The 17,924-nt window shown below is 59.5% G+C and overlaps 1 protein-coding gene across 1 annotated transcript; it reads right to left on the reverse strand.

The window, feature by feature from the left end:
• Positions 1-1,265: 1,265 nt before the first annotated feature.
• Positions 1,266-13,523, reverse strand: SIK1 (salt inducible kinase 1). Its single transcript, XM_035282901.3, has 15 exons — positions 13,484-13,523; positions 13,399-13,450; positions 12,430-12,591; positions 11,860-11,976; positions 8,549-8,612; positions 8,214-8,375; positions 7,831-7,955; positions 7,550-7,673; positions 6,789-7,027; positions 6,418-6,564; positions 5,919-6,044; positions 5,586-5,802; positions 4,860-5,141; positions 4,180-4,411; positions 1,266-3,769 (listed from the first exon to the last, which is right to left on the reverse strand). Exons 3-15 carry the CDS (start codon positions 12,577-12,579, stop codon positions 3,394-3,396), a joined length of 2,361 nt encoding a protein of 786 aa, XP_035138792.1. The 5' UTR covers positions 12,580-12,591; positions 13,399-13,450; positions 13,484-13,523; the 3' UTR covers positions 1,266-3,393.
• Between the last annotated feature and the right edge of the window lie 4,401 nt (positions 13,524-17,924).

A 17,924-nucleotide genomic window follows, 5' to 3' on the forward strand; every position in this document is an offset into this window, starting at 1 on the left:
TGAAACCCTATCTCTACTAAAAATACAAAAGTTAGCTGGGCGTGGTGGTGGGCGCTTGTAATCCCAGCTACTCAGGAGGCTGAGGCTGGAGAATCACTTGAACCTGGGAGGCAGAGGTTGCCATGAGCCAAGATCACGCCATTGCACTCCAGCCTGGGCGACAGAGCAAGCCTCAAAAAAGAAAAACTGTAGTAAAATACACATAACATACAACTTATCATTGTGACCATTTTGGGTACACGGTTCAGTGGCATGAAGAACGTTCATACTGTTATGCAGCCGTCACCGCCGTCCAACTCCAGAGCGTCCCCACCCTCTTAAACTGCAATTCCGGCCCATTCACCTCTGGCTCAGCAGCCCCTCGCCCGGCCTCGGCGCCTACCACCGCGGCTTCCGTCTCTGTGGATCTGACCACGACAGGGACCTCTGGGGCCTGCGTTCTTTCGTGACTGGCTTGTTGCACTGAGCACAGCGTCCTCCCCGGTTGTGGGCGCGTTGGGCTGAGGCCTATTCCACTGTCAGGTGCGTCTTCTCGGCCCGTCCTCGGCTGACCACCACCCGGCGGCTTCCTAGCTTGGCCGCCGTGCTGCTGTGAACAAGGGCATACTAACATCCCCGGACCCTGCCTTCAGCGGCTCGGGTACACACCACGAAGAGAGGCGCGGCTAGCTCGGTTCTGCCTAGTCTTTCGAGGAGCCGGTACGCTGCTTTCCGTAAAGGCTGCGCCACCCAACCCTCCCAACAGCGCGCGGGGAGACCACCTTCCTGGACGCCGAGGCTGAACTTTGTTAACCAAAATATCCGCCAGGTGCCAACATGAACAAATCCTTTGTTCTTACGAGGCGCAGCGCCTGCCCTACAGCTAGAAGATGAAGTCTTTTGGGGACCAGGACATGGTCTGGCCATGAGATTCTTCCACCTGCTCTCGGAGACCCTGATGGAGGAGGACGGGGTAAGAATGGATGGCACCGGCAGCCCTGGGCAGTGCCGAGACTCGGTGACTGACACCACGGCCTGGCCTGGCCTCCAGGGAGTCCTGAGGAGCAGGCAGACCCCGGAGCCACCTGTGGCTGCAGGGCGGGGGTCACCTGCAGCCAGAAGGCCGTTAGTTCCCTGTGGTGAGGGGGAATGCAGGGCTTGGCTCCCTGACCTCCCCTTTAAAATCTGGAACGTCCACAGACCTGGAAGATGTGGCCTCTCAGGGAAGCTGCTCCGAAGGAAAGACCTCCCACAGAGACGAGAGAGGAAGGGCAAAAGTCAAGGTGTTTTCCTTCCAAATTATTTTATTTAAATATTAAATTAAAAAACATACATCAGCTAATCATTTGGCATACGTTTCTCATGTTAACGTAAGAGGTAAAATAATTCAGTTATGGTAAAAAAAAACTATGTACATCTCAATCAGATCACGTAGTGTCTTTAAATAGGCTACCGCATTGCCGTCTATACAGCACTGTCAAGAAATCTACAAAACACACATCACACACTCTTAACAAAACAGGAAAAACAGGCCTTTAACGTCCTCCAGGAGGTGCTACAGCAGTAAGAAAAACAAAACCACAATGAAAGTAAAGTGCTTGTCATTGCTTCGAAGAGGAAACACACATGGTTTCCGAGGCCTTTGATCTGTGGCATTGCAACAGCAATCATTGTGAAAGGCGGAGGGGCTTGTGTTGAATCAATTGTGCTACCTCTGTGAAGGTGAAGGCAAGGGCCTGGCTGCCCACGATGGTCTGGGTGCTCTCCCATCCCAAAAACTTCTCTATGAGTGAACAGGAGACTTTGGTGTTTTCTCTGCGGCGAGGCCCCAGGTCTGCCCTCCAGACAGCCCTTCGCCCAGCCACAGAGCAGCAGTAGCAGCAGGAACGGGGGCAGCCAGCATCCCCGCGGCACAGCCCAGGCGCAGCCCCCGTGGGCGCTGGCAGCCCAGGGACGCGCCTCCAGAACCGGCCCGCCTCCCTACCCTCAAGTAGCTGGGTCAATCTTTGGCTTTTAAAAATACCCGCCTGTCCCCTTTCTCAACGCCTCTGTTTAACACTGCAGGGTGTAAGAAGCCGAAGCAGCTGAAGGCACCTGGGCTGGGTTCAGGGCGAGTGGGAGCAGCATTTCCTTTGTTGCCTTTCAGAGGCTTCTGGCTGATGGAACCTCCCGGAATCCACCTGCCAGAGGTGCGCCCCAACCTTTCAGGTAAGGGCTGCCCCTTCCTGCCACCTCCGCCCCAGCACTGAGGGAGGAAGGCCCTGGGGCCCCTTCTTCAATGCACGCCTGGTGCTGACCGGGACGCTTCTTACCATGAGTGAGGGAAGCTGAAACCTGAACACAAAGTGTCGTACAAACTCCAACCACGAAGTAGTGTCTACCTGTCACCCGTGCAGGTGCATGTGCAGGGTCTGCTTTAAAAAGAAAAGAAACAAAAAAAAAGCCAAAGAGCCCCGGCAAAGACCGGGCGATTTCTCGGGAGGGTCCCAGCCCAGGCAGGCGGCCCTGGGCCCCGAGTGTCTCCTAGCTGCCTGGCCTGCGGTCGGCCCCTGCTACTGCACAGCCTGACCCAAGGCAGGTGTTCTCCCGGACCCCACCATGAAATGGATGAAGGTCTTCAGCAGCTGAACGTGAGGTGCAGCAGGAAGAAGCTTCTGGGCTTCTGCCCCAGGGAATCTGGGCCACGTGACCCTCAGGACGGAGTCCCCAGCACTTTGAAGTCACCTCTGCCCTCTTTGAGGTTCTTCCTGCGGTCCCTCTAAAGAGTCCTGGAAAACTAACTCTTGAGCAGTTTATAAAACTTCTCATCTAAAATCAGGAAAAAAGTGTCTTCCAGGTTTTCATTTCAGGGGAGAGAATTCCAAGAACCTGGAGCTGATCTTCGCCTGGGCTGACCATGTAGAGCTGCTTTAAAACTGATACATGAAGCCAGAGGTTCACAGTTTTCATTAAAGCATAAATCAGGAAGTGGTGAGTGTTAACTAAAGAAACGGATACTAATCAATGCCCACACGCGCACACACGCGCGCACACACAGACGTGGACGACAGACAACGCGCCCGCTCGTTTCCGTGGATGTCCGAGGTCATCATCTCAACCACGACGAAGCTGCAGAGGGGCCGAGATCCCCACACCTCGGAGCTGCAGACGTCCTCCCTCCTCCCTGCTCCCCTCCCTGCCTCCGCCCCAAGACACACCCCTCAATTATCTTCTTCTTAGTTTCCAGTCCTTACTCAGAGTTGAGGTCACTCAGTGCAAGAAAAAAATTAAACAAAAATAAACTAAAAGCCGAAACCCCTAACGTATTGCTTGTTTTGCTTCTAGAAAGTTCTTGGCTTTGAGTCCAGATGTCCTCACCTACTCTGAACTTATTGCTTGGAACAGTCAGTGTCCTCCCAGGACTCGGGGCCGCCCTCACTGCACCAGGACAAAGGTCCCCAGGGGGCAGGGGCTCAGGTCCTCCATCTCGAAGTCCCCCTGCAGCAGCCCCAGGGGCTCACAGCCTGGGGCCAGCCTGGCCGGGCGAGGCAGGGGCGCAGCAGGGAGGGCAGTGGGGCTGGCGCCAATATGCAGCTGTGTGTCTAGGAGCTGCGCGGCCGAGGTCACGGGGGAGACGCCGGCCTGCAGGAGCGGGGGTGGCAGCAGCGGGAGCCCTGACGTGAAGAGGGTGCTGGGGAGCAGGGTGGCCCCAGGGCCATCACAGGGGGCGATCACAAATGGGGTGGGGTTCGGCTGGGGGGCCTGTGAGCAGCTGGGCGTGGCGGCCGGGTGGTGCTGTAACTGGAGCAGCCTGTGGGAACAGAAGACGGGCGGTCACCGAGCAGGCTCACAGGGGTCTCAGGTTTCCAAGTGCCTGTGTGGCAGGGCCCGCCTGTGGAGCTGCAGGCTGCGGCTGCCAAGGGCAGGTGCCTGGCTGATCCCCCCACGGCACCCCACCTTGCCTCCTCCACCTGGCCTCTCAGCACCCCAGAGGTGCAGTCACGAGGTGCTGTCATTCGCTGCCACCCTCGCCCTCCCCAGGGCTTTAAAAGACACACCTGCCTGCTGCACCTAAGACCTGTGCCCTCCACACTTCCCTGGCTGGGGCCAGGGGTGCCTGCTGGGCTACATGGAGGAGGGAACCGCTCAGCAGATGAGGTTCCTCCAGGACACAACCTGCCATGTGCCCTCCCGGGGTCCCAGGGTGGGGGCAGGCCCTACCTCTGCTGCTCCAGCACCTCCTCCAGCAGACTCCGGCCCTCCCGGCTGCTGGCCGCACCGCTGTGCGGGCCCGGACTCTGTGCAGGGGCGTGGAAGGGGCTCAGGCCGCCCCTGCTGGCACGGCTGGCGGGGGCCTGGCACACCTGGCGGGCGAGCCCCTTGATTTTGTTCAGCCCCAGAAACCCTTTGGTCCGCGCGGTCTTCCTCAGTTGCTGCCGAAAGGCCTTCAGCCCTGCGGGGAGACCAGGTCAGGAGGTCAGTGGCCTCCCGCCTCCCAGCCCAGCATCCACAGCCCTTGGCTAATGGGGTTTCCAAGCCTCAGGGAGGGCAAGGAAAGGACAGGGACACAAGCATGGCCGGAGGAGCCTGATAAGCCAGGGGCCCTCCGTAACCCCATGCCTGCTCCAAGTGGGGAGGAGCTGCTCAGCACGGGACCATCTCCTGTGCTTTCAGAAGCAGTCTCGGCGGTCACGTGCTCAGGGACCCACATATGCTTCCGTCCCAGCAGGCTGTGACCTCCAGAGCAGGGCACACCCCAGTCTGCCCAGAGCACTGCAGGTCCCACCCAGGTCTGGTTGAGAATATGGGGCGTCATCCACCATCAAGGATAGTCACAATACTGCCAGAGGCGCGCACGGGGCCTTGGAGAAGGTGCTGAGTGTGGGAGGAGCATGGCTCACCTTGAGTCAGTGAGGTGTCCGACGCCCTCCGTCCCTCCTGGAAGCTCACAGGAAGTAGGACAGCTCCTCCCAAGCCCCCCTGGGCCTGCAGCACGGGGGTGGCAGACTGCGACCCCAGAAAGGGCGAGGCCAGCCTGACTGGGGAGCCGGCGCCCAGCAGCCCCTGAGTGGCAGAGGTGCCACTGAGCTCCATAGGGTCTCTGCTCGCGGAGAAGGTCAGGCAACTGTCTGAGCTGGTACCCTCTGCAGGACTCGCTGTGGCGGACGGGGAGATGACTATACCTGTAGGGGGAGCACGGTTCTCTTGATGCTGCATGCAGAGGAATAGGCTGCCCCGACCTCCCCATCCCTGCCCACAGCCTGGCTGGAAGAGGGCTCGAGGCCACCAGAGCCCAGGCATCCCCAAAGGCAGGCCATCATCGTGTGCAGCTGCAGGTGGCGGTTCATAGTGGTCCTCAGACCCGGGGGCTGCCCTCCCAGCACCCGGGGGTGGCCTGGGAAGACCCTGCTGGTGGCCAAACCCCATGCTGTGTCCTCTGCTAGAAGGAGCACACGCAGGGCAGACTCTAAGCAGCCACAAGATGATCTCAGGGATTAAAACCAGTGGCAAATCTGAAGTCCAACCCTGAGAGGCTGCCAGGCAAAGGTCCATTCTAAATTAGCCCGCTCTCCCATAGACTGCAAGCCCATCCATCAGCGTCCTCCTGGGTCCCCGGGGCCACTTACATGGAGCGGTGAGTGGGGATAGGCGGCTGGAGACCTCGGCCAGGGTGTGCCTCCGGCCCGTGCTGCCAGGCAGGGACTCCTGAGCATCCTGCTCTTCCTCGAGGCCCGGCCCCTGCCTGGCCTCCTCACTGATGGCCGTGTCCAGCAGGCTGCTGGGGGACAGGGGCCGGGGCCGGAACACTCCGCTGCAGCCAGCATCCACCGGGAAGAACAGGGGCTGCATTGGAGAGACAAGCCAGTGACTTTCTGGGCTCCGGGAGAGCCGGCCGCACACAGTGAGGGCACCACGCCGGGCTGAGGCGAGTCCCCTGCACGCCCGCTCTGGGCACTCACCCACTGCAGCGAGCCCTGGAGCTCACAGTCCATCTCGGCCTGCAGGACGGACTGCACCAAGGCCTGCGGCTGCGGGCACAGCAGGGCGGGTCGAAAAGGGTCAGCGGAAAAACCTTCCCGAGGCACCTGGGCCGGAGACAGGAAAGAGGCCATCAGGGGAGTGGCCCGGGCCGGCCGGCGCCATCAAGAGGAGAAACAAGCTGGCTGCTGTCTGGACCACGAGCTGCCTCGCGGTGGGCGTGATGGCTGACTGAGGGGCACTGGCTGGCCGGGCTGGCTCAGGACTACATGCCACTGCTATGCTGCCAGGAGGTGGCATGACAAGCCGGCTTCAGGGATGAGTCAGGAGCAAGTGGCCTCTGGGCAGGGTCCAGCCCCCAAGAGCTGGCACCCCCTTCCCCACGAGGCCTGGGACCCGCTGCCCACAAAAGGAACCACCCTCCAAGCTGGTGCCTGATGGGGGAGGGAGCCTGGGGCCCAGGAGGAGATGCCTGCTCACCTCCAAGCCGCTGAGGTCCGAGCTCCGAGGCCGCGGCTGCCTGGCAGGCCCAGGGCGGGTGCACTGGGCATTCCGATACTCCTTGAGCCGCTCGAGGAGGAGGTAATAGATGGCAGCGAAGTGGTTATAGCTGCTGTTTTGCAGTGACTGGGGACAAGAGGAGCTGAGGTCAGCTCGGGGGCGGCAGGAGCCCCAGGGCCCGCCCGCTCCAGGTTATTCTTGGGTGACTGAGAATATCCTTTAGCGGGGTAGACAAGCTGGCCCCTAAATTAGCCTGCGCTCCTGTTTTAACTCGGCTGGTGAGCACCTGCTTCCCAGGCAAAGCTGCCCAGCCCCTGCATGCAAGGCTGGGCGAGGGTGGCCAAGCTCACCTCCACCGTCCTCTGCCGGTCAACGCCCAGGGTCTGCATGATGCCCAGAGCCTGCTCGTCGTAGTCACCAAGGTTGGAGCTGTAGCTGTGCGCAGAGAAGGCAGGGCAGGCAGGCCCCGGCAGGCAGGGCTCCGGCAGGCAGGGCTCGGCCCGCATCCACCGGTGCTGCCGGATCTGGGCGATGCTGATGCGCCTGGCGGGGTCCACGACCAGCATGCGGCGGATCAGGCTCTCACAGTCTGCGGAGGGCCAAGAGGCTGAGCCGGGGCAGCTGGGACCGTGCCTGCGCTCCCACCCACTACTCCATGTGGGCTGGTATGCCAGGGGCCAGGAGCAGGGGCGAGGCCATTAGCTCGGTCCTGCCACCCAAGGTGAGGCACCAGCCAGGATCCAGTCCCTGGGGGCTGCCTGCCACTCTTTGTGTCCACCACACAGAGAACCACTTGGGTCCACCGTTCTGCCACGCCCTGTGCCTGAGCACTGACATAGAAAAGCCGGGTGCACCACAGCCAGTGGGTTAGACTCAGAGATGAGGCTGGCACCTGGGCGAGGGTGCTGGGCAGGGACAGAAGAAGCAAGGCACCAGCCTATACAGTGAGGGCACCGCCCACCCACCCTGAGAAGGCACCTGGGGGCGGGCTCTCTCCTGCGGCCCACAATAACCTGGGCCTGAGTCCCAGACTCAACACGGACTCAGAAGCCAGCTGCACAGGGGCTGCAGGAGACACAGGCCCCTGCCCACAGGGGACCCCACGACGCACCTTGAGACATGAAGAAGGGGATGCGGAAGCGGCCCTCCAGCACCCGCTGTCTCAGCGTCGGCAGGTTGGGTCCGTCGAAAGGGAGAGAACCGCAGACCAGGACGTACAGCACCACGCCCAGGCTCTGTAGAGGACCACGGAGCCACATCAGCGCCAGTGGCCCAGGGGACACAGCACCCCCAGGGAACACAGCACCCCCGGGGAACACAGCACCCCTGGGGGACACAGCACCCCCAGGGAACACGGCCTCTGGCAGGGGTCTGCGTGCACGCGGCTCCTACCCAGATGTCCAACTGGGGGCCTTCATATTCCTTTCCCTCAAAGACTTCCGGGGCGGCATACGGGGGGCTCCCACACCACGTGGAGAGAGGCTCTCCTGACTTGTAGAAATTCCCAAATCCAAAATCTGAGAGGCAAAGAAAAGGATGGATGAAGTTAAACTGCACATGGCAAGGGCCTGCAGTTTCGGGGCGTGTCGGGAAGCTGGGGCAGCTTTCGGGCACGCTCCCAGCCCAGGGCCTCCATGCCTGCCAGCCTGATGCCCCCGCGCCCACCCTGGGGCCCGGGAAGCTGCGGCGGCTTACGGGCACGCTCCCACCCCAGGGCCTCCATGCCTGCCAGTCTGATGTGCCCCCCCCACCCCCGGGGCCCGGAGCCTCCATGCCTGCCAGCTTGATGTCCATGTTGCCATCCAGCAGCAGGTTCTCGGTCTTGAGGTCCCGGTGGACGATGTGGTGGTCGTGACAGTACTCCACAGCGGACAGGATCTGCCAGAACTTCTTCCGCGCCTCGCTCTCACTCAGGTGCCCGTTGGAAGTCAGATAATCTGAGGAACCACAAAACAAGCTAAAGCCCCAGGGCAAAGCTCCTTCCAGCACCTAGGAGGGCCTGGAGACACCTCAGGGTCCCAGGACGTGTGGGCCCAAACACCAGCTGCGCAAATCCAGACACGATCGTGCCATTTTCTTTCAATGGATATTAAAAACAAGTGTGGCTTACCAAACATTTCTCCGTTTTTAGCAAATTCGGTAACGATGTAAAGCATGTCCTTTGTTTCCATCACCTAAAGAAGAAAGACCTGAGCTTAACCACGCAGAAAAGGCAGACACCAGTGCTACAAATAATCCACCAGAACCCCAGTAAATTTTTAACTTCTCCAGGACAAAGACATTCATCATTTAAAAATGCAAAGAAAGAGAAAATCTCCTGCAATGAAAAAAAAATACAGGAGATTCCTACTCACAAGGACGGCTTCAAAACCAGAGGTGAACTCCTCACTGACTATCCTGCTACGCCTTTGCTCTTACAAAAAGCCTAAATATATTAGAATTCTCCTCTGCGGTCATATTTAATCCAAGTCACCTCACATACAACTTGAGACTGCTTAGGTCGGGCGTGGTGGCTCACGCCTGTAACCCTAGCACTTTGGGAAGCCAAGGCAGGAGAGTCGCATAAGCCCAGGAGTTCGAGACCAGCCTGCTCAACACGACAAGACCCCATCTCTACAAAAAAGACAAAAACTAGCTAGGTGTGGTGGCAGGTGCCTGTAATCGCAGCTACTCAGGAGGCTGAGGCAGGAGGATCATTTGAACCCGGGAGGCAGAGGTTGCAGTGAGCTGAGATCACACCACTGCCCTCCAGCCTGGGCAAGAGGGCAAGATTCTGTCTCAAAAAAACAGACAAAATCCTAAGGGCTACAGAGGAGGAGACTGCTAGAAGTCTCCTGGGCTTTATAGAAGCCTAGCAGGCAACAGATTATTCCAGCCGACGGTCAGAGCCACCTGAGTAAGAGATAACGCATCCCCCATTCCCACTTCCTTTACTGAAAGGACAAACAAGGCTGTCAGAAGCCAGCTGTGCCAGGTCAGTTGCGGTGGGCTGCTCAGCACACAGCCCATCACTCAGCATGAAGCTACACAACAGCCGTGATCAATAACTTTATTTTACTTAAAAAAAGATTTAAAGTATAACATATCTGTGAGTACTGAAAATTTTTGGAGAGGATGAGACAATATATTCTTATGAAAAAAGATTTCTTTGGGTTCAAAATATACAGTTACTCCTTTAAAAAGGTGATTTGTGCTGGGCGCAGTGGCTCACGGTGGTTAATCCCAGCACTCTGGGATTACCCAGGCAGATCACTTGAGGTCAGGAGTTTGAGACCAGCCTGGCCAACATGGCAAAACCCCATCTCTACTACAAATACAAAAATTAGCCAGCCGTCATGGCCTGCGCCTGCAGTCCCAGCCTCTCGGGAGGCTGAGGGAGGAACATCGCTTGAAGCCGGCAGGCAGAGGTAGCAGGGAGCGGAGATTGCACTGCTGTCCCCCAGCCGGCTGACAAAGCAAGACTCCATCCCCCTCTCCAAAAACTGCTTCAAAGAAAGCTGCTTTGAGCTGTAAATCTAGTAAGGAAAGTGTTGTATAAATTTTAGCAGTTTGGCAAGAATTTTAACTGTCCCACCAGGACTCGAAGGCCACGGCTCACCCCATCCCCGGCTGAAGAAAGGCCAGAGGAGGAAAAGAATTAAGAGTCAAAGTGTTTGAAGTTTTTGAAACCCTAAAAAAGGGGGAAAGTGTCTCAGCGGGGTTCTGGGGCCCTGGCCAGCAGAATGAAAATTAGACACTAGCAGCCTGGCACAGCGGCTCACGCCTGTAATCCCAGCACTTTGGAGGCCAAGGTGGACAGATCATGAGGTCAGGAGATTGAGACCAGCCTGGCCACCATGGCAAAACCCCGTCTCTACTAAAAATACAAAAATTAGCCGGGCGTGGTAGCGGGCACCTGTAGTCCCAGCTACTCGGGAGGCTGAGGCAGAAAAATCACTTGAACCCGGGAGGCAGAGGTTGCAGTGAGCTGAGATCACACCATTGCACTCCAGCCTGGGCAACAGAGCGAGACTCCGTCTCAAAAAAAAAAAAAGAAATTAGACACTACCATCAAAAGCAGAGGAATAAAAGTCATTGCTACACCACAGGATTCTATCATCTCCAAACCGTTAAGAATCAGGAGCAGCAGCAGAAAGTAAGTGTCCGACCAGCAGAGGCCTCCAGCCCCAATCACATGGGCAATTTGTTTCTTTACCGGAGCTAATTCCACACAATGGGCAAAGGGGAAGGATAGGAAGAAAAGGAAGGCACTGCCATCAGAGCTCGGCCCTGGAGCAAAGTCAAAAACAAAACCAGCTCAGCCCACCCCCGAGGAAATGGGCCGGGCTCCCTGCACAGGCAGTGACATCAGCGACCAGGGAGCACACAACTTAAAGATGACAACAGAAGCAAAACACGAGCCAGGCGCTTCGGCACCGTTCTGCACGGGAAGACACTGAGTGAATGGGCACCACGGGGAGCACGAGCTCCAGCAAGACCCCTGCTTTTATTTTAATCCAGTGCAGGGGCTTTGAGGGATCAATTCAAATCGCAATTCCCTCTCCGACCACACTGTACACCGAGCCGTCCCAAGTGCACAAACACAGCCACATCCCGGAGTCATCTCGGATTCCATTGTGTAAGAATCATTAAGAGGAAGACAACCCAACACCAGTGGATGAACAGCACCTGCGAGGAGCTTATTCTGGAAGAAGGCTTGATTTCCCCTTTGCAAAACTGGTCATTCATCATTAGGGAGGTGAAAAGGCTGCTTTGCTGTTCTAATTAAGTTAGTACTTATTTCCTAAAGATGTAATTTATTAATTTCAACGTGAGAACAAAAATTAAGTCACAAAAGAAACCAACAGATGGGCAGAGCGAGGCTTGTTCCTAGCGCCGAGGACAAGCTCCTCGCTCTTACTACGGAAAAGTATTTTCATCTCTCTGTTTTTCACGGAAGAGTTTAAATAGGGAAAAAAAAAACGCTCACAACTGTCCTTGCAAAGATAAACCAATGAAAACCAGTAAGAGCTGTTGGCTTTAAAGTTTAGTAGTTATCTGCAAAGGCGGGAGGTTTCCAGTTTTACTCAAATTTGTCTTTTTACGCTAAATGTGTGACCTGTGGCAATACCTATAGATGCGTTTGTTTTCACAGTAAAGCAATTTTAACAACAGATCTGTACACATTTAAAACTGGATCAAGTTAGGACACTAAATAAAATTCCAATGAAGCAAATCTCAATTATGATCCGAGAACAATAAAATAATTGTAAATATATCTGCACGGCCTATAAAAAATCAGTCTATTTACCTTATACAACCAAAAACCAACTTCCACACACCCTGCAAAAGGGAAGCCACCTTCAGAAATTGCAGACTTACATTGTGGAAAATAAAACAGAACACGTTTGCCAGGATCAGCAAGACAACCCGAGCCCTTACCTGGTAAAGCTTTATGATGTGTGGGTGGTTCAGAAGCTTCATTAGCTGAACCTCACGATAGATTTTCTCCAAGTTGCTTGAATCTAATCGTGTTTTATCAATTATTTTTATTGCAACCTACAGATTTTAAAAAGAAAAATGATATTTTGTGTGTTTTTTTTTTAAAAAACCTCAACCTAATTTACACATTTCATTTTTTGCAAGATAATTTCTCAACACTTTGTCTCCAAAATGTCACAAGAAGTTAGGAAAACATAACCAAGAAACCACCAATGTTATTTAAAATAATCGGAGCTAAGCAAGAGCCTCAGGCTCACTTTCCAGGGCTTAGCTGAGTCCGGAACCACCGCACTCTGAGGACGGGTCTGTATTTGCCTTTATCCTCCCTGCTTTCTCCGAAGGTATGTGCGAATTATGCAGAAACATAATACAAAGCATTTTCATTCTTCACCGAACTAAAAAACGGTGACTGTTTACCACGACAATCAAGCCTGGAGCGCTGAATCTGCATGGGGTCCACCTGGGCCCAGTGGGGAAGCCCGGCCGGCTGTGTCCCGCCGCCCCACTCACCTGCGTTTTGGTGACTCGATGCCGCGCCAGCTTCACCACCGCGAAGTTGCCTTTGCCGAGGGTCCGCTCGATGTCGTAAAAACCCACCCGGAGGGGCTTCTGCTGGCCCTGACCCGCCGGGTCCGCGCTGAACTCCGACATGATAACCATGGCTCCGCGCACCTGCGGGGTCGCACAACGCTCAGAGACCACCAGCGCCCCCACCGTGTGCGGTCGACTCCATCCATGCCCGCGGAGCCCCCAGTTCCCACGGGATGCGGGGACCCGCTCCCACGCCTGTCGCCACCACCCTAACCACCTGCCCCTCCAGCCCCCGGAGAGGCGTGGACCCGCCCCCGCCGCCAGCGGTCCGCTCCACCTGGACCCCCGACCCCCTGAGCCCCGCAGGGCGCGCGGACCCGCTCCCACACCCGCCCCCGCCGCCCGAGTTCAGTTCCGTCCGGATCCCAGGACCCCCTGAGCCCCGCTTCCATCCTCACCCCCCGCTGCCCGCTGTCGGTTCCGTCCCCACCCACGACCCCCTCGGCACCCCTCGGCGAGGACCCGCTCCCACACCCGGCCCTGCCGCCCGAGGTCGGCTAGATCCGGATCCCAGGACCGCCCCCAGCCCCGCTCTCACACCCGGCCCCCGCCGCCCGCGATCCGTCCCGTCCCCACCCCCGACCTCCCCGGCACCGCCGGGCTCGCGGACCCGCCCCCCACGCCGGGCCCCTCAGCCCACGGTCGGCTCCAACCCGACCCCCGGATCCCCGGCCCCGGAGCCCCGCGGACCCGCTCCCACCATGGCCCACGCAACAAAGGGGAGCCCGCGGGTGGCGGGACCACCGACCCCGTCCGTGACCCCCCGCGCGCGTACGACCGGGGACCCTAGTGGTGGCCGCAACCCCGAGCCCCGGCCCGGCGCCCGCGCGGAGCCCCCACGGCGGCCACCGCCGCCCGCCCGGAGCCCGGAGCCCGCCGCCGCCTCACCTCCGCCGCCCCCGGAGCGCCCAGGCCGGGAAGCCGCCCGATCGGCCACTCGCGCTGCTCCGGCGCCTACCGCTCCGGCCACCGCCGCTGCCGCTGCTGCCGCCTCCGGGGCCGCGCCGCATGTCAGCCCAGAGCCGCCGCGCTCCGCCGCACGCGGCGCCCGGCCCCGCCCCGCCCCTCGGGCCCCGCCCCCTGCCCCGCCCCCGCCGCCCGGGCGGGGGCCGCCCATTGACGTCACTTTGACGCCAGGGCGACGCGCGGCCGAGCGCCGGGCGGAGGGAGAGCGGGAGATCGGGCGGTTGCCAAGAGACTGGCGGCTCTGACGCGCGCGGGATGAGGCCGTCGCCCTGGCGACCGCGGGCCGGTGACGTCAGGGGCGCCCGCCGCCCGAGGCCCGCCCGCCCGCCTGCGCTCCGCCGGGCGCCCCCTCCCGGGCGCTGGGGGCACTGCGGGCGGCCTGGCCCCCCACTCGCGGGGACTCGGGCCGGGTCCCGCGGGCGCCCTGTGCTGGCCCCCTCCGGGTGGGGACGGCTCTCGGGCCGGGGTCGCCCGCGTGGGTCCTGGCTCCGAGTCTCTGGACTTGAGGGGACCCGGGGGCCTCGCCGGCTCGCTTGAGGGGCGGGTGGCGCGGAGGCCCCCGGGCGCTGCAGGGCGCGGGACACGCGAGGCTCTGCGTCCGCGCCCGGGTCGCCCCCGGCCCCGAGAGGCCGCCCGCCCGCGGGAACCCCGGCCGCTTCTGCTGTTAAAATCTCACATGTTCGGCAAGTTCGAAACTTGAAACCCGAGGAAGCGCGGCCAACCGCTCGGGAAGCCCCCGCCGCGCAGCCGGCCCGGCCCCGACCTCGGCGGCACTGGCGTCCCCGCGGGCGGTGATGGAGCCTGGCCGGCCCCCGGGGTGGGGGCGCGGGGCGGGGATGGGGGCGCGGGCAGGGGATGGGGGCGCGGGCAGGGGATGGGGGCGCGGGCAGGGGATGGGGGCGCGGGCAGGGGATGGGGGCGCGGGCAGGGGATGGGGGCGCGGGCAGGGGATGGGGGCGCGGGGCGGGGATGGGGGGTCGCGGGCAGGGGATGGGGGGCGCGGGCCGGGGATGGGGGGCGCGGGGCGGGGATGGGGGCGCGGGCAGGGGATGGGGGGCCGCGGGGCGGGGATGGGGCGCGGGGCGGGGATGGGGGCGCGGGCAGGGGATGGGGCGCGGGGCGGGGATGGGGGCGCGGGCAGGGGATGGGGGGCCGCGGGGCGGGGATGGGGGGCCGCGGGGCGGGGATGGGGGGCCGCGGGGCGGGGATGGGGGCGCGGGCAGGGGATGTGGGGGCGCGGGCAGGGGATGGGGGGCCGCGGGGCGGGGATGGGGGGCCGCGGGGCGGGGATGTGGGGGCCGCGGGGCGGGGATGGGGGGGCGCGGGCAGGGGATTGGGGGGGCGCGGGGCGGGGATGGGGGCGCGGGGCGGGGATGGGGGGCGCGGGCAGGGGATTGGGGGGCCGCGGGGCGGGGATGGGGGGCACGGGCAGGGGATGGGGGCGCGGGGCCCTTTCCCTGCGCGCGGCCGCTGCCTCTTTTCTCAGGGGGACACTGAGTATGGGCAAAGATAGCTTTAAGCGTGAGGACCCATTTGGGCGTTAGAGTCTGGATCGAGCCTAGGGTCGTGTTTGTGTTAAATACTTCTCAGAAGTGGGAGCGAGAATTCACGGAAGTTGGCACAAAACTTGGAACCCTTCTCGGGAGACTGTCCTGCCTTGGCGGACGCCTGGGACGAGGGCCCGGAGGACCTGGGATGAGCTGCTCCCCTGCGCCCCGCGGGCTGACCACAGATTTCCCAGCCGCCCCCACCACACACACACACACACACACACACACACACTTTTACACACGCGCGCGCGCACGGAGCTTGTCTGGGAGTCAGTTGGCTTTGAAAGGCTTTCAAAGAAATGAAGAGTCCCCAAGTTTTCCTTAATCGTTCGAAGTCCTTTTTCTTTGTCCCAGGTTTATACACCATGAGTATGGGGGAATATTTTTAGTTCCTTTCGGCTAAAGAGTTTGCAGGGGCTCTTCTCCCTTCTGGGGTCCCAGCACCCTGTTAATCTGCTCGGAGGGGAAGTAAGCAGAAGCAGGGCTGGACGGTGACTCCCGCCTGTAATCCCAGTGCTTTGGGAGGCTGAGGCAGAAGGGATCACTTGAGCTCAGGAGTTTGAGACCAGCTTGGACAACATCGTGTCCCCTCTATAAAATATTTTTTAAATAGCCAGGCATGGTGGCTCGTGCCTGTGGGGCAGCTACTTGGGAGCCTGAGCTGGGAGGATGGCTTGGCTGGGGGGTTGAGGCTGCAGTGAGCTGTCATTGTACCACTGCACCCCTGCACCCCAGCCTGAGCAACAGAACAAGACCCTGTCTCAAATAAACATCAAAGGTGGGGTGGGGGAGAAAGCAGGCCCCTGATCCTAGTCACAGTTCAGTCCCTCAGTCTGTGACTTGAAATACCTGCCCCCTCATCCAGGAAGCCAGGCTTCCCCACCCCTCCCACCCTAGCCAGAGTCTTCCAAAGGTCGTGGGTATTTGCAAACACCTGGCTGGCTGTTTGGAAACATTTCATCAGCACCAGATAAAAATTGCGTTGGCAGAACAGTCCCCAAACTCAGGTGCACTTGACCTTTCATCCTGACCCGGTCCTGAGCTTCCAAAACCCGGAACAACCCTGTGCCAACCATGGCTGTCCCGTTTTTCCTTCCCCCCGCCCGGTGGGCGAGGAGCTTGCTCTGCAGAGAAAGGCAGGAAGTGCAGAGGAAAAGGCCAAGCTTGGAACGGCTGTCCCCTGCCCCTCATCACTGAGTCTGTGCTCCGACCCGACCTGCGGGCGCTGCCACCCAGTGTCTTTGCCTGTTCTTTGTGTCCTTGACCTCCAGAGGCTGTTTCCTTTCAGAGGCTTTGATTGCTCTTCTGTTTTCTGGTCTTCCATGCTTTTAACACATGGGGAAAAAGAAAGATGTCGCGTGAGGCTGAGGATGGAAGCCAATGACTGGAGGAGCCCCTCTCTGAGCACGATGGAAGAAACGCTCTCAACGTCTGCAGGGATGGCACTTTAGTATTCTTTTTTCCACGCGGAATTTCTTCAGCCCATCTTATGATTTCTGTGTTTCTGGAGTTCATCTTGTGTCTTGGGCCTTAAGACTTGAAACCACAACAGGAAATGGGTCCCTTTAATATTCCTGGTTCTAGCGCTGGCCACGGGCATGTCCTGAAACTCCCAAATCCATAAACGCAGAGACTGGAGCGTGGGGCAGCATTTTTACAAAGGCATGGGTGCCCAGCAGGCCCCAGCGCTGCCCTCCATGAGGAAGGAATCTCCGTGCAGCCACGAGTGAGCTGGGCTGTTCCCTGACCCACCTCTCCTCTGTGGTGCCCTTCTCTGTCCTCCTGGCTGCTTCAGGTGGTTTTGTCCTTTTTTATTGCCTTTGGCTTCAGCCTAGTGGCTTTAGGTGCCAGAAAATCAGATTAACCACTGCAGCAGTGTCCTTCTCAGGGACCTGGGGGCCACCTTGGTCATTCTGCCCATTGTATCTGGAGAGCTTGACAGACAGACATGTGTGCGCCAGGTCAGGAAGTCACAGCCCTGTCCTGGGAAAGGCAGGTGGGAGAAAGCCCCCAGTCCCCTCCACCCTCGGGGAATGGCCCAGTTGTCCACAGCCTAACTCAGGAACCTCGGTGAACAGGGCAAACCAGAGACTGCCCAGTCCCAGCATCCACCCCAAGGGCGTGGCCTCCTTTGCCTCCTACCCCAGCTCCCAGCTGCTGCAGCTGTGTGGGTCTGACTGTGCCCAGGGTGCCTCCCCGTCTCAGACAGCACCCACCTTCAGGCCAGGCCTTCCACAGGTCAGTGCGTTTTCCTGATATTTAAGCAGGGCCGTGGCCGGGATCAAGGCTGCTTAAATGGATTATGAAGGCTGGCAAAGCACAGCTCACCCTCGCCTCCCGACGGGGAACCTGGGCAAGGAGGGCCTTGGGGCCGGGGGATGTAACTAGGGTAGGGTGTTAAGATTGGAGGGACTAGAGGGGCAGCTTCAGGTCTGCAGAGCAGAACGGGGACCAGCTGGGCTTTCACGCTGGCCCCAGCAGAAACTTGCCTGTTCACCAGCCAGCTGGCCCTCCCCACTCCAGCCCTCTAGGGTTTCTGGTTCCGGTTTCTGCCACTGCAGTTAGTGAGGAATTATTCATGTGGCCAATGTGTTTTCTTGATACTTAGGCAGGGACGTGGCGGAGATAAAGGCTGAGGACTCAAGAGGCCTTTGGGTGTCTGCATCCCTGACCCATATGCTGAAGTCGGAGGGCAGGGAAGCGGGGGGTACAGGAGGGGGCCAGCCTCAGTGCAAGTCAGCCAGGCCCCAAAAAACCATGGGTTGCCCCAGGGTGGGGAATGCTCACTTAGGAAGAATACCATGGACAGCCTGGCTGGGGTGTGCCCTGTGCTGAGCAGGCAGCTCTAGAGTAAACCACCCACTGCAGGTGGAAGGAGACCACATCTGCAAATGGAGC

The sequence above is a fragment of the Callithrix jacchus genome, chromosome 21, assembly GCF_049354715.1.
Source record: "Callithrix jacchus isolate 240 chromosome 21, calJac240_pri, whole genome shotgun sequence".
Taxonomy (NCBI): domain Eukaryota; kingdom Metazoa; phylum Chordata; class Mammalia; order Primates; family Cebidae; genus Callithrix; species Callithrix jacchus.

Excerpts from the sequence above, each read along its gene's own strand:
- SIK1 (XM_035282901.3), bottom strand. The coding sequence starts at position 12,579 with ATGGTTATCATGTCGGAGTTCAGCGCGGACCCGGCGGGTCAGGGCCAG. Across the intron at positions 6,565-6,788 it reads ACCGGCAGAGGACGGTGGAG|TCACTGCAAAACAGCAGCTA; the intron begins GTGAGCTTGGCC and ends TCTTGTCCCCAG. Across the intron at positions 5,803-5,918 it reads TCCAGGGCTCGCTGCAGTGG|CCCCTGTTCTTCCCGGTGGA; the intron begins GTGAGTGCCCAG and ends TCTCCAATGCAG.